The sequence below is a fragment of the Macaca nemestrina genome (genome assembly GCF_043159975.1).
Source record: "Macaca nemestrina isolate mMacNem1 chromosome 8 unlocalized genomic scaffold, mMacNem.hap1 SUPER_8_unloc_3, whole genome shotgun sequence".
Classification (NCBI taxonomy): Eukaryota; Metazoa; Chordata; class Mammalia; order Primates; family Cercopithecidae; genus Macaca; species Macaca nemestrina.
Window position 1 is genome coordinate 271,575 of NW_027257567.1, and position 14,024 is coordinate 285,598.

The 14,024-nt window shown below is 49.4% G+C and overlaps 1 protein-coding gene across 1 annotated transcript; it reads left to right on the forward strand.

Moving 5' to 3' along the window:
* Window positions 1–9,211: 9,211 nt before the first annotated feature.
* On the forward strand, window positions 9,212–13,083 carry LOC139361104 (presequence protease, mitochondrial-like). The gene is made up of 6 exons (XM_071089590.1): window positions 9,212–9,289; window positions 10,117–10,223; window positions 10,840–10,991; window positions 11,702–11,816; window positions 11,895–11,991; window positions 12,992–13,083. The coding sequence occupies exons 2-6, from the start codon at window positions 10,150–10,152 to the stop codon at window positions 13,001–13,003; spliced, it is 450 nt and encodes a 149-aa protein (XP_070945691.1). The 5' UTR covers window positions 9,212–9,289; window positions 10,117–10,149; the 3' UTR covers window positions 13,004–13,083.
* Window positions 13,084–14,024: the final 941 nt, after the last annotated feature.

Below are 14,024 nucleotides of genomic sequence, written 5' to 3' on the forward strand. Positions count from 1 at the left end.
GGACTTCCCAGGGCATCCCATCAGTAGGCCCACTGAACAGAGTAAGCCCGCAGCCCCCAGCCTGGCAATCAAGTCCGAGCCCCAGCAGCCGCTCGTCCAGCCGGGGCTTCCTCACCCAGCACAGCACCCAGAGGTCTTCCAGGTTTAATGCCACATGTGCGTGGAAAATAGAGTGCTGGAAGGAGCACAGTGGACATTCTACAAATGCAAATTCCCTCCTGGAACAGCCCAGTAACCTTCTGTACCTTCCTCAATGTACCCACACCAGGCAGGCGTAGAGAATCCAACGGAGTGCCTAGGAATCAGCATTTAACATGATTCTGATGAATAAAAAAGTTTGAGAGGCCGGTCAGCGAGAGGCTGCCGTGGCCTCCACTCATTTGCAGGCTCTGAAGAGACACAGATTCAGGTAACAGGCCAGACAGGACAAGGATGGGGGTGGAGGGCAAATTCCATGGACCACCAAACACCCCACCATCCCCACTGAGACTCTGATTTAAGGAGAGGCAAAGCCAGGGAGAAAAGATGCCCGCACCACGTGAGGGACTGAGATTTCACCTAAAGCGCGCAGTATGTGGCTGAGGGTGAAGGTTGGACAAGCCAGGAGCACAGAACGGGGTTCACAGGCCCAGAGGCGCCCCCCACACCCAGACCCCACGCAGATCTCCCAAGCACTGCCTGTGTCTCCTGCCTGGTTTATTTCCTGCCCCCCTTCTACTGTGTTGGTTTCTCAGCCGTCCCCTGAAATGCACGACTTCCACCCCCCACCACCACACACCCCTCTCTACAAACTTGGTGGACTGAAAACAGCAGGGGTGGGTTAAGAGCTGGGCTCTGGGGCCAATGTCCTCCCTGAGACATTAGTTCCACCCCACCCAGCTGTGATGTGAGCCCCGGAGATTTCTCAAATGAGAGATGGGAAGGTAACTGAACCCACTTCCCAGGGCGGCTGTGGAGACTGAGATCACATATTGCCACACCTCAGCGTCCAGCACACGTGCGACCCTAGCCGTGTTGCTCCTGATGGGACTCCCTCTATGCCCCCTCTGCTACCAGAGCCAACTCCCAGCAGTAGCTGTGGAGGGTGTGTCCTCTATTCCCACTCCACTCACCTCCCATCGCTCCACGCAGTGACCTGTCACGCAGCGGCCACCAGCAAACCTGGCCCCACTGGAAAACTGACCCCCACCCCCCCCACACTTTGGGGAGTCTTCCACTTGCAGTTCCGAAGCAGGCCGAGAAACCGCCCTCAAGGGCGCTCACCTGTTCCTTATTGCACGTAATGACCTGCCACGCAGGACCACCAGCAAACCTAGCTCCACCATCCAGGCTCCAGTGGATAACCCAACCCCTACCCCCCACCTTGGGGTGTCTTCCACTTGCGGTTCTGAAGGGAGACGAGAAACCTCCCTCAAGGGCAGTCACCTATTCCTTATTGCAAGTAATGACCTGCCACCCAGGGCCACCAGCAATCCTGGCTCCACCATCCAGGCTCTGGTGGGTAACTGCGCCCCTCCCCCGCTTCCTCCTGCGGTGTCTGGGAGGCTAAGACATTGCCCTCCAAGGGCACTCATCTGGTCCTTATTGCACTAATACCTCGTTTACAGAAATCCACTTTGACTTCCAGTACTGCAGGTGTGACAATTTAGGAATCCTGCTTGCTTGCAAGCTCCAAGAGCTTGAGGTCACGTCCACCCCACCCACATCCCAGAGACCCAGCACTGTCCCACTGTGTTTAAAATTCCAAAATACTCCTTCAAAATGCTGTTGGCATTTGGTTTGCGCATAAAACGCTAAAAACCTTCAAGTGAAATATCTTCAACGGTTTGATTCAATCCTAACATGTGAGTTACACATCTGTCAAGTTGTAAAGCCTCATGCATTTATAACATTTTACGTATGGTCAAATGGTTCATTAATATAAATTATGAGAATCTCTAAGAAACAGGGTTTTTTTCTGGCATTAGATGACCAAAGGAAAACTGGGTTCTGGCTGGCTTGCGGGCCTGTATGGGCAGATATATCTGTTGACACAACCAAGCTCCTTCCCACTGATGTGGCCTCATCCCAGGCCCCTCACCCGCATCCCTGCAGGCCCCTGGAGGAGCAAGCTGACCTGCCCACATTTCTCAAATGCACAGCTGTTGCTCATGCTGCAGATGGAGCTCAAGGCACGAGCAGGCCACCACGCTAAAAATACCACACAGCGTCCACGCCAGGTGACGGTGGTTTTCACTCCATCCCAAAGCCCCATGTATGAGTTTACAGCCGTGACTACTGAATGGATTTTTAAAACCTCAACATACTTTGTTTGCTTTCATGCAACCAAGTTAAAAGACTATCACTCAGATATAGGCTCTGAAGCTGTGGAATAATTATTTGGGAACAGAGCCTCTGCCACATCAGGATAAGTACTTGGGACAACACCCCGTGACCTCGGTCCACACAAACCCATTCAGACCAGAGGCCTCCCGCACTGCTCTGGAATTTCTGTATAGGAGGTATTAGTGCAGAAGGGAACAGATGGGTGCCCTTGGAGGACAGTTTCTGAGCCTCCCAGCCACACGGCCACGTTCAGGTTGAAGCCGCCCCACCTCCAGAAACACTGTCCCTCGCCGAGGTGTGCCTGGCTTCTCCCTTTTTCCAGAACTCAACAAAATCTGAAAGGACAGGTCTGTGTAGAAAAACACAAACTACTTGCGATTCCTCTTCCCAGTTCAGGCTGCAGGAAGCTCATTTCAGTCCTCACCGTGTTCTGACTGTGGCTTGGTTGCCTTCTAGTCCCCGTGTCCTGGGCGGTGTGGCAGGCATACGTACCTTCAGTCACATGAGGAAAGGCGTGGTGAGCCCCCTTCCTTCAGTAAAACTGCAGTTCCCAGAACCCTGATGTCGTCCCCGTCACGCCACTGTGAACACCTGGACAGAGCACATTTCAACGCGTGCACATTTATGGGCTAGTTTTCTATTTCTCCACTAAATCACCCCAAATTTAGCGCCCTAAACACTGACTTATTTTCTCCCATTTCTGGAAGCTGGAGTCCAAAACAGGTCCCACCAGCTAACGTCGAGGTGTCGACAGGGCTGGCTCTGGGGGAGCGACTGTCTCTTTGCCTCCCACAGCCTCTAGAGTCTTCTATGACATCCCCTTGTCCATAGGGCACCCACTGTCTTCAGGACCCACGGGGGCCCTGGTGGCCCCTCAACAGGAAGACACAGAAATGTCAGGAGCCCAGGCTCCAGTGCTAGGGCCAAGCCTCCCCCAACCTCCCAGCTCCTCACGCACTCCCATGCGAGCTAATATAGATTCCACTTTAGTGTCACCAGTGTAAGTGCCCAGCTGTGAACTGGTTAACCTTGCCCACACAGACCCCAGGAATAAACTCACAGGCCATGGACCACTCCACAAGCAATGAGTGACCACCTGCTTGGGGACCGCCATGGCCCAGCAGAGCCCTCTGGTACCTCCCCATGGGCTCAGGGACCGGCGGCCAGTGTCTGCAGCACCAGAGGGCCCTGGATAAAAAAGACAGCTCCCATGTCGGGAGGCACCCGCCAGCAGTTGGGTTCCCGGTACTTTAAGCAGCCCAGGTGGACAAGCCGTGCCGCGTGCAACTCCATCACCAGAATAACGACTGCACGTGGTGAGTGCACGGGTGGCCACCCCTCAGTCCAGCTGGCCATGCTAAGCACATCAACACCGTGATGCCCAATCAGACTCAGCTGCTGGCACAGTCCAGGCATCGGCCCCCCCAAGAACATTCTGGATCACAATTCACAGTAGTGATTGCGATCAGGGCCACACGTGGCTGAATGTATTTACAAGAGGACGCCATACCAATCTGGCTGGACTCAGAGCATTTCCCACTGTATATTCTTACAACACCATTTTATTTGCACTTTATTAAATTTTTGTGGTTTTTTCTGCCTATCTACTTTATGGGAGAGTTTCTTGTTCTTATGACTGCAGTGATACTTCAAGCTACAACTCTGAATGTGTAAAATTAGTTTGGAAGGCGCCTTATCGTTAAACATTTCACAAGCAAGCAGTCAGGGGCACCTAACCCGGAGGCCTGTTTTCTTCTCTGAGCCAAACCTACATTGGACTCACAGAAAATGGCAAACGGAGAGCGGCTGGATCTCCAGTGCCCATTCCTAGGGGGCCTCCTGGGGAGCAGATATGGAAGGAGAAGCCCTGGGCAATGGCATCGTCATACTAAAGAAAAGTGCATTTGGGTAAACGTAAGCACCAGACTTAAGAGATTAAGCAAACCATGAAAAGAAACCACTAACCACAGCTTCTCCAAAACAGAACTAAACTCCCTTTAGTTTCAATTGGAAAAGCACAAGTGATGATCAGGATACAAAAAAAATGACAAAGTATGTGAACACAGGAGAATGAACAAGGGCCACTGTCTCTTCCTGTGTCAGTGGGAGCCTCGCATCTAAGCTGGATTTAGAAGGTTGTTACTTTGGGCTGAAAGTTATCTCCAACCCTAGTTAGTAAGCAAGTGGAGCAGAACGCTTCAATTATTTCAAAGTTTAGCAGCAAAGCTCTGCAACTCTCAAAACCATTTTAATCGGTGTGAATTTTAAAGTGACTCAATCTGTTGTCTGGAGTGTCTAATGGCTTAGCCACGGGGTCATGTCGGAAAATTATTCCAATTGCTTTTGTTTTTCCTACTGAAGATGGATTTGAACGTTCTTGTAGTTTGCAGTTGGTTCGTTCTGATGTTTGGTCCTGAGGAGGCCCAAGTACCTGGAGAAGAAGAATCTGAAACCTCAAGACACTCGAGTGCTGTCTGGGGACATGGAGACCCCAACCCGAGGTCCACTGACAGACTCACCACGGGCGCAGGGCCGCCCGACGCAAGGGCCACGTATTTGCCGCTTACAAAACAACATAAGCACCCACCCTCAGGTGTGCACACACGCTCTGTACACACTCACGTCTGTCCGTATCAACACCTGCACACACCCCCAAGTGTGCACCCATGCTCTGTACACACTCACGTCTGTCCGTGCCAATATAAACACACAACCCCGAGGTGTACACACATGCTCTGTACACAACTGTCCCAGCCAACACCAGCACACACCCCCAGGGGTACACACATGCTGTGTACACGCTCACGTCTCTCCATGCCAACAACAGCACATACCCCCGAGGTGTGCACACATGCTTTGTACACATCTGTCCCTGCCAATGCCAGCACACACTCTGTATGCGCTCACACACGCTCCGTACACGCTCACATCCCTCCCTGCCAATATGAGCACACACCCCCAGGGGAGCACACACGCTCTGCACATACTCATGTCTGTCCCTGCAGCCTGAGTCAAATAGTCACAGAGAGGCAGAGGAGGAGGAAGAAGGATGCGATGGGCACTGAGGTCCTGGGCCGGTTCCCCTCCCTACCTCGGGAGAGACCCCTCACGTGATCCTGCAGTCACTCACCCTTCCGCCTCTATCCTCCCACATGGATCAGGGGGATGCCCACTGCACAGAGCTGTGATGATCATGAACAGAAGATGGCAGGAGCTCATGCCAAGGTACTGAGCATGGGGCCTACGGAGTGCTTCTTTCTGCTGTGGCTGACATCAAACAAGAGGCTGATACGGCTTCCAGAGAGAAAGTCACTCGCTGAGACACTGAAACGTGTGACTTAGGAGCCTGTGAAGGTCGAAGAACCAACCAATAAACCAAACGGTTTTGTTTGTTTTTCAAACACCACAGCCTGTTTATTCTTTTTTTTCTTTTTCTTTTTTTTTTTATTTTTAGACGGAGTCTTGCTCTGTGGCCCGGGCTGGAGTGCAGTGGTTGGATCTCAGCTCACTGCAAGCTCTGCCTCCTAGGTTTATGCCATTCTCCTGCCTCAGCCTCCAGAGTAGCTGGGACTACAGGCACCCGCCACTTGCCCGGCTAGTTTTTTTGTATTTTTTAGTAAAGGCGTGGTTTCACCGTGTTAGCCAGGATGGTCTCGATCTCCTGACCTCATGATCCGTCTGTCACGGCCTCCCAAAGTGCTGGGATTACAGGATGGAGGCACCGTGCCCGGCCCTTTTTTCTTCCAAGAGAAGGGGCTGTGCTGCCGGGAGGCAGTGCTTCGAGCTCTAATGGATGGAACACTGCTAACCAGCGAAGGTGGAGAGAGGGCACCCGTCTGAGAGGATGAAGAGGCAGCAAAGCACAGCTGGCCTCGGGGAACCAGAAGCCACAGAGATATCAGGCTGGGTGCTGCTATCTGCGGGCCACTGGCTGGGGGACTGTACTGGGCCTGGAGGGACATCCCTGACACTCTCCACCGGATGCCAGGGGCACCCCCAGCCCCAGGTGAGAACCACGGATCCCATGGTGAATGAGGCCAGCCTGTGGGATGTGGGGCTGGGACAGCTCTGCACAGCTTAATAGAGAAGTTGGGTTCTATTTTGTGGGGCTTTGGTGACGCCAATGGCTGGTCAGTGCTGTCTGTCAGGAAGTGATTTGATGATAGATTAGAGAAGGGGCTGCCAAGGCCAGCGGGGCACTCGCTGCCTGGGTCCAAGGAAAAGGAAATGAAGGCTGGCGATGTGACAGTGTCGGGGAGCACAGAGGGAAGGAACTGGTGGAGACACAGGGCTGGCCCTGCATAGGGCTACGAGCAGGTACCCGGGGGTTGTCCTATTAATTCTTCTCACAGCACCAAGAGGCAGCTGTGAGGATCCCTCTCCTGAGGACAGAACTGCTCCAGAACCACACAGCGAGGATCCACAGAACCAAGATCCAGGCCAGCTCCACAGCGGGCGATCTTGAACCCTCACCCGTGGTCCTGAGGCAGGGATCAGAGCCCCCTGGACACACAGACGCTCCCAGGAACTGCAGGAAGGGGAAGCAGAAGCCCCGGACCAGCGGCAGGACCCAGGGATTCTGCCCTCTAGGTCACATGGGGACCAGCCACTGCACAGGTGGACACACGGTGCTTTAACCTGCGCTGGGGGAAGGAGCCCTGGCTCTCAGGGAGGAGACCACAGCTCGATCGGGCCGGCCTCCCTGCTGGGCACAGCCTGAGCCACAGGACCAAGGCCAGAGAGGATTACCAAGGTTCACCTGGCCAGCTTCCAGCAGCCCCCGACGAGGCCACTACCCTCAGCTGAACAGCCTGGTCCATCACCAAGCCCCACCCTCTTCTGCCAGCCCTGCCCCCACAAGGCCCCGTCTCTCGCATGCAAGCCCCGCCCCCAAGACCCAGCTTGCCTACAGCACCACCCCACTGGTTCCACCCCATCTCCTGCAAGCCCCGTCCCCAAGGCCCAGCTCACCTGCATCCCCACCTACTAGGCTCCACTCCTCACCTGCAAAGAGCCACCCCTCACTAAGCTCCTCCCATCACTTGCACAGCCCCGCCCAACATAGCACGCCCTTCTAGAAACCCTAGACACACTAGGGTTTCTGCCGCCAAACCTGATGATTCGCTGAGTATGAGCACGAAGACTCAGTGCCCTGATCTGTTCAGTCAGGTTTTGCCATCAAATAGTTTGCTCTAAACTTCTGCAGAATCTTTCAGTTTTCTGAGCCATTTGGGTTTCAAAATTATAAAGAAGAAATTGTGGACCTATACTTACTTGGGTTTATATTAAAATGGATTCATTTGTTTTTTGTTTTGTTATTTGCTTAAACCTTTTCCATTTTTTTTTTTTAGCATAGTAACTAAAAATGACAACACTTCACATATTTGGCCAGCTGTTGGCTCTGTGCTATGCTTGATGTTGTAGCAAATGTAAACGACAAACAGCTTACTGTCTAGAAAGACTGACGCGGCTGTGACTGGAGGCACATGGTGGATGCCATGCGGAGGGCCAAGGACAAGGGCGGGAGGAGGAGTGGGAGCTGCTGCTGCTGGGGGGAGAGGGAAGAGCTGGAGAGGGTGGTGTGAGAAAGCAGCTGCCTCTGGGCAGGGCTCCAGAAAGGGAGCCAGACAAGTGACTAGGGGGTTCCAGGCAAGCTCCAGGCATGGGAGTCCTGACAACAGACTTAGTGCATTTGTGAAACCCTGCAAAGGTTGGGCAGACAGATACCTGAGTTTATAGTACTGGCTACTATTAATAAGGGGCTCACCCAGAGTGGTAGATTATTCTCCTTTATTTCTCAAATTCTATAGAAATGTACTTATTTTTCAGACTGGGACTCACCCTGTCACCCAGGCTGGAGTGCGGTGGTGTGATCTTGGCTCACTGCAGCCTCGAACTCCTGAGCTCAAGTGATCCTCTCACCTCAGTCTCCCAAGCAACTGGGACAAGGTGCCACCATGCCTGGCTCATTTTGTGTGTGTGTGTGTGTGTGTGTGTGTGTGTGTGTAGGGGTAGGTGTAGGTGGAAACTTTGTTGTCTAAGCTGGTCTCAAACTCCTGAGTTCAAGCAATCCTCTTGTCTTGTGTATTAGTTTAATGTCACACTGCTATGAAGAAATACCTAAGACTGGGTAATTTATAATGAATGAGCCAAAAAGTAAGGAAGTTTAATTGACTCACAATTCTGCATGGCTGGGGAAGCCTCAGGAAACTTACAATCATGGTGGAAGGCACCTCTTCACAGGGTGGAATGGAAGAGAATGACAAGTGAAGGGGGAAGCCCCTTATAAAACCATCAGATCTCGTGAGAACATACTCACTGTCATGAGAATAACATGGGGGAACCGCCCTCATGATTCAATTACCTCCTACCAGGTCCCTCCCACAACATGTGGGGATTATGGGAACTACAATTCAAGATGAGATTTGGGTGGGGACGAGGCCAAACCATATCACCTTGGCCTTCCAAAGTGCTGGGATTAAAGGTGTGAGCCACTGTGTCCAGCCATAGAAACTTACGATAAGTCATGTTTCTTGTTTGAGAAATAGCTACCATGAACGCTATTATTATTAAAGCTCTATATTATTAGCAGACATCTCACAGTATTTGCTGATTTTAAATGCATTGATCATCTGATACAAAGTACGGTAAGCTTGGAAACAAGTAGTTTAACAGCGGTAGATGATGCAGGTCGTAGTGGGCCGCTTTATGCATGACTGTTGGATGGCAGGCTCCCTAGATTGGGCTGAGGAGACCCAAGGTCTCACCTCTGCCAGTGACTTGCTGTGTGCGCTTGGCCAGGTGACTCATGGCACCTGGACGGAGGGAGTGGCAAGTGGCGTGGTCATCACAGGGACGTGGTATGTGATTGCGGGAGAGGGCTGGGCCGGCTGGCCTGACTGGAAGAGAAGACAGTTTCTTTCATACCAAAGAGTATGGACACTTACCAGGAGGCTTGCCTAAGGTAGGAGAAGATCTTCCACCCTGCCCCAGGAGTGGGGAGTCTTTCATCTTTTTGGGGGGCATTTCTATCCTCCCAGCCCCTCCAGCTGTTCTGGAAGCCCCAGCTTTGTGCTTACAGCTATCACCGAGAATCTATCCCAAACTAGGAGAAGCAAAGACTGATCCTGGACCCTCTCCCCGCTGTCACCGGAGAGCCCACTCCAGCATTGCCCCTCCTGCAGGCCCGTGCTTTGTGCTATAGGAGATTATATGCACAGAAACAGGAGGCACACAGCCGATGTTGGAAGGGGTGCTGTGTTACTGAGGTGCAGTACACAAAAGCAAGAGGCACTCAGCAGGCGTTGGAAAGGGTGCAGTGTTACTTAGGTGCAGCACAGTACCGTGGGAAGGGCAGACACCAGGGCGAATCCTGGCTCTGATTCGGGCAGCTTGTTTCATCACCCTGAGCCTCAGTTTTTTCATCTGTAAATGAGGATGAGAATACCTCCGTCACAGGATTCTATGTGACATGATTAGAAAATGCCTAGCCAAAAAAGAATAAAAAATTAAAAAATTAAAAAATGGAAAATACCTAGCCAGTAATAAGCACTCAAAAATATACATATATACACACACATTCTCATCTGCCTTCTTTAGGTCTTCCTTTCCTTGTTTGTAGGATAAGGGACTTGGACAGGATGGTTCTGTTCTCTCCAGCTCTGAAATACTGGCTTCCCGGCATCATCTAATTTCAGGCAGAAAAGCCAGTTTTCTCAGTGTGTCGAAGATCACCATTTCACAGGCTATTTTGTCTACGTTTAACTGCTCGTGTTTTTCTGGTTAACTCAGGTGACATGTGTTCCCGAGCTGTTCCTGACGGCCATGAAGCTCAGCCACGATGACAGAGGAGCCAGGTATTTACACCTGGCCAGAGAAGACACGAATAATCTGTTCAGGTATGTCGTGCATTGTAAGAACATGGTCTTGAATGTTTTATTTAAATCAAGGATGTCCAATCTTTTGGCTTCCCTGTGCCACAACTGTCTTAGACCACACACTAAATACACTAACACTAAGGACAGTTGATGAGCTAAAAATAAATAAATAGAGGACCTCAATGTTTTAAGAAAGTGTAGGGATTGTGTTGGGATGCATTCCAAGCCATCCTGAGCATGCGGACTGCAGGCTGTGGGTTAGACAAGCTTGGTTTAAAGCACTGACTGTATGTTACGTGGTTTAAATATCATCTCACTAGTATTTTTATTGACAGAGCATCTTGAAAAATAAGGAAAAGCTTACATGGACTTACAATCTCATCAAAATACAATGTTATAGTCTGAATCAATGATTTACATTAGAGTTGGGAGACCCTGTGTTGGAGGATGGTGGTGTCAGAATGATAATTTCTAGTAGCCTGAGGTGATGATGCATCTGGGAACTGTGTCCGCAGCACTAAGATGAACGTTTTGTATTCTAGTCATTTTCCTTCCCTAGCGTTCTGTTCCTCCCCATCCCTGGGCTTCTGTTCCTTATTCCTCCCCCTTCCCTGCCGTGCCGTTCCTTCTTGCCTAGCGTGCAGTTCGGCACCACTCCCATGGACAGTACCGGTGTTCCTCACATTCTTGAGCATACCATCCTTTGTGGGTCTCGGAAATATCCGTGCAGAGACCCTTTCTTCAAAATGTTGAACCGGTCCCTCTCCACGTTCATGAACGCCTTCACAGGTAAGACCAGCATCCTGAACGGAAAACCATGTTTGCGTTTGCCAGGCACACCCACTGGAATTCAGTTAGTTTCTGAGAAGAGATGACAGGAGTGGGCAATTAATGTTCTAGAAAAATTTTTACCTCTCTCTACTTGAAGGACGTTAGAAATTTCATTCTTCAGGAAAGCCACATGGTAGCGAGATTATAAAAACCAGCATTTGAATAAAAGGTACGTGAACTTTTCCCAGAAAGGTTCAAAACAATTTTCTCTTGGGGATATCATTACAATGCCAGGCCTCCAGAGTTACCACTAACATTGATGTTTGACTTTTAGTAAGACTGACGCTAGTGAATAGGGTGACGATGAACAGTGCACTCTGTGAAGGAGTGACATCGAAGAGCAAGTTAAATCCATGGTCTTACAAAATGAGGTCATCTTTGTAGACGTGTGAAAGTCTCTGGAGACACTTGAGAGAGTTTAGATGTTCGCTGAAGAAAGACCTGGTGCCCGTCCAGTGCAGATCCTGAGATGGGATGGGAAAGCCGGCACTCAGGGTGATGAGCTGGGACAGCTGCTGAGGTTGGGGGCCAGAGCATGGAGCCACTGCCCCATCTCAAGAATAGCTACAACTTACTATCCTAGGACAAAGGGGAAATGAGGCTTGAGATTCAATAATTTTAGTAGAAATCTGTTAAATTTTACAATTTCGCTTTTCCTTTGTACCCAGCTAGCGATTATACTCTGGATCCATTTTCCACACAAAATCCCAAGGACTTTCAGAATCTCCTCTCAGTGTATTTGGATGCCACCTTTTTCCCAGGTTTACGTGAGCTGGATTTCTGGTATGTCATGAATGATTAACTAGTTGATACAGACTTTAGTATTTGAGTCACTGTCAGCTTATAATTATTTGTCCTCAGGCAGGAAGGATGGCGGCTGGAACATGAGAACTCCAGCGACCCCCAGATGCCCTTGGTCTTTAAAGGAGTCATCTTTAATGAGATGAAGGCAGGGTTTGTAAGTTTTCTTTTTTATGTTGTGTTCAGCTTACCTTACCCATGTACCGTACCATGATATAGACACATCTGAAAGATGGTTGATTTTTCTTCAATATTCTCATTATAGGTGACATGTTCTTGGATTAGCTGGGGTCAGTGCTGTGAGTAGAAGCCAGGGGTTAGCAGGGCCAGGCTGCTGTTCTTCCCAGCAGGTCTCAGACCATGTCTGATGACCGCGGCATATGATCTGCAGTGAGACAAAAGCTATTTTCATACCACTATCAACACATTGTCTTTTTCACTCATTCTTGCCCAAGTACATGGTGTACTTTCTAGAGGCTGCGTGGTGAGGTGTGTGACACACAGCAAGCTGGATACAGAGCAGATGGGGGAGTCCAGCTTCACCTCTGAGCCAGACACTACAGAGATTTGCAAAAAAGGCAACACAGCATCACTCTAAGTAGTCGGTTTTTTACTTTGTTATGAGAAGTATTTTTCAAACATATTTATATTAACATGTAATGATGGCTTACCTTAATGCATAAGTATTTTTAATACTTTAATTTTTTAATCAACTTTAATTTAGAATATAGAAAAATTATATAAACACACACAGGTACCTACACAGGCAAAAAAAGCCCACTTAATCAAAAGCTGTTTGGGTCCTCGTTAAAACCCATTTGTACCTAGTGTTCCATTATTGGAATCCTAAGCTTGTGGGAGTTATTTATATCTTACAGCTCAAGGTCATTGCAAAGTCTGATTTTTACAAAAAAACTTGCAACCTCAGGAATAAATGGGTTAATTTTTCAGAGTGTAAAGGAATCTTGAAACCATTTTGGATTAAGAGCTGCTGTCCTGGGCCAGTGTCTTCATGTCCCCTTGTGACTTTGACAACCTGCCTGTGCTGGTGTCCCTGAGGCTCATGGGTGGCCTGCTCTCTGATTTCCGTAGCCCCCCTCAGCTGGTGAACTATTTCTTACCTTTTCATTCTCAATTTGGTGGTCTTTTCTTCCAAGGAGTCTTCTTGAAACTCAAGTTGGGGTGACAGCTTCTCCCCACTTCCCTCGTGGCTGGAAGGCAGACCTGGTGATCCCTCCGATTTACAGCCGTCGGCTATGCGTTTGTTGCAACACACATCAAAAAGTCCATTTCTCAATCCTTGGGTCCTGTGTGTTGGTGATGAGTGATTGAATACAGTGTTAAACAATGCCTGCAGGGGTGTCTTTTGTTTGTTTGTTTGTTTTACCATTAGAAGAGTTTTATTTGCAAAGTATTACAGGCATATGCACCAGAATGTGATCAATTGGCCATATTGTAAGTAATGTAGCATGTGTGTGTTATTTTATATATACATATTCTTATTTATTTACTTCACATTTCAAGACAGACAATGAGAGGATATTCTCCCAGCACCTTCAAAACAGAGTTCTTCCCCACCACATGTACTCAGTGGTCTCTGGGGGTGACCCACTGTGCATCCTGGAGCTTACGTGGGAGCAGCTTAAGCAATTTCATGCCATTCACAATCACCCAAGCAATGCTAGGTAATATTTTGTTGGAAATTTTGATGGTGGATTGTGAAAAGTTGACTTGTTTGTGTTCTTACATTTTCATGACATGGCTTCTCTCACATTTAGCAATGCTTAAGAAATATCTAAGTGTAGGTAAGATTCTTGGCCTAAGTTTGCCTATCTTACTTGGACATTGATTTTGGACATTTACAATGATAGTCCTCAGTGGGCTCAGCATGGTGGTTACAAACACGGTGTTTAGAGAACCCCAGAGAAGGGTCCTGGCCCCCAGCTTCTTGCCTCACTTCCAGCTTTGTTGCATGGAGAGTGGGGGTGCATGGATGGTGCCCACTCCGACATAGGGTGTGTGAAGCTTCGAGCCTGTCCTTGGCACGGAGAAGTGCTCTTCCGATAGTGGATGCAGTCACAGAACCTTAATCACATCCTCACTTTCTGATACATCGCTTGTTTCTTATGTCACTAATATAAGGTCATTATCATAACAATATAGTTATATGTATTATATAAAATACTAATA

Coding starts and splice junctions, on each gene's coding strand:
- LOC139361104 (XM_071089590.1), top strand. CDS start 10,150: ATGAAGCTCAGCCACGATGACAGAGGAGCCAGGTATTTACACCTGGCC. Junction 10,224..10,839: donor GACACGAATAATCTGTTCAG/GTATGTCGTGCA, acceptor CTTCTTGCCTAG/CGTGCAGTTCGGCACCACTC. Junction 11,817..11,894: donor TTACGTGAGCTGGATTTCTG/GTATGTCATGAA, acceptor ATTTGTCCTCAG/GCAGGAAGGATGGCGGCTGG.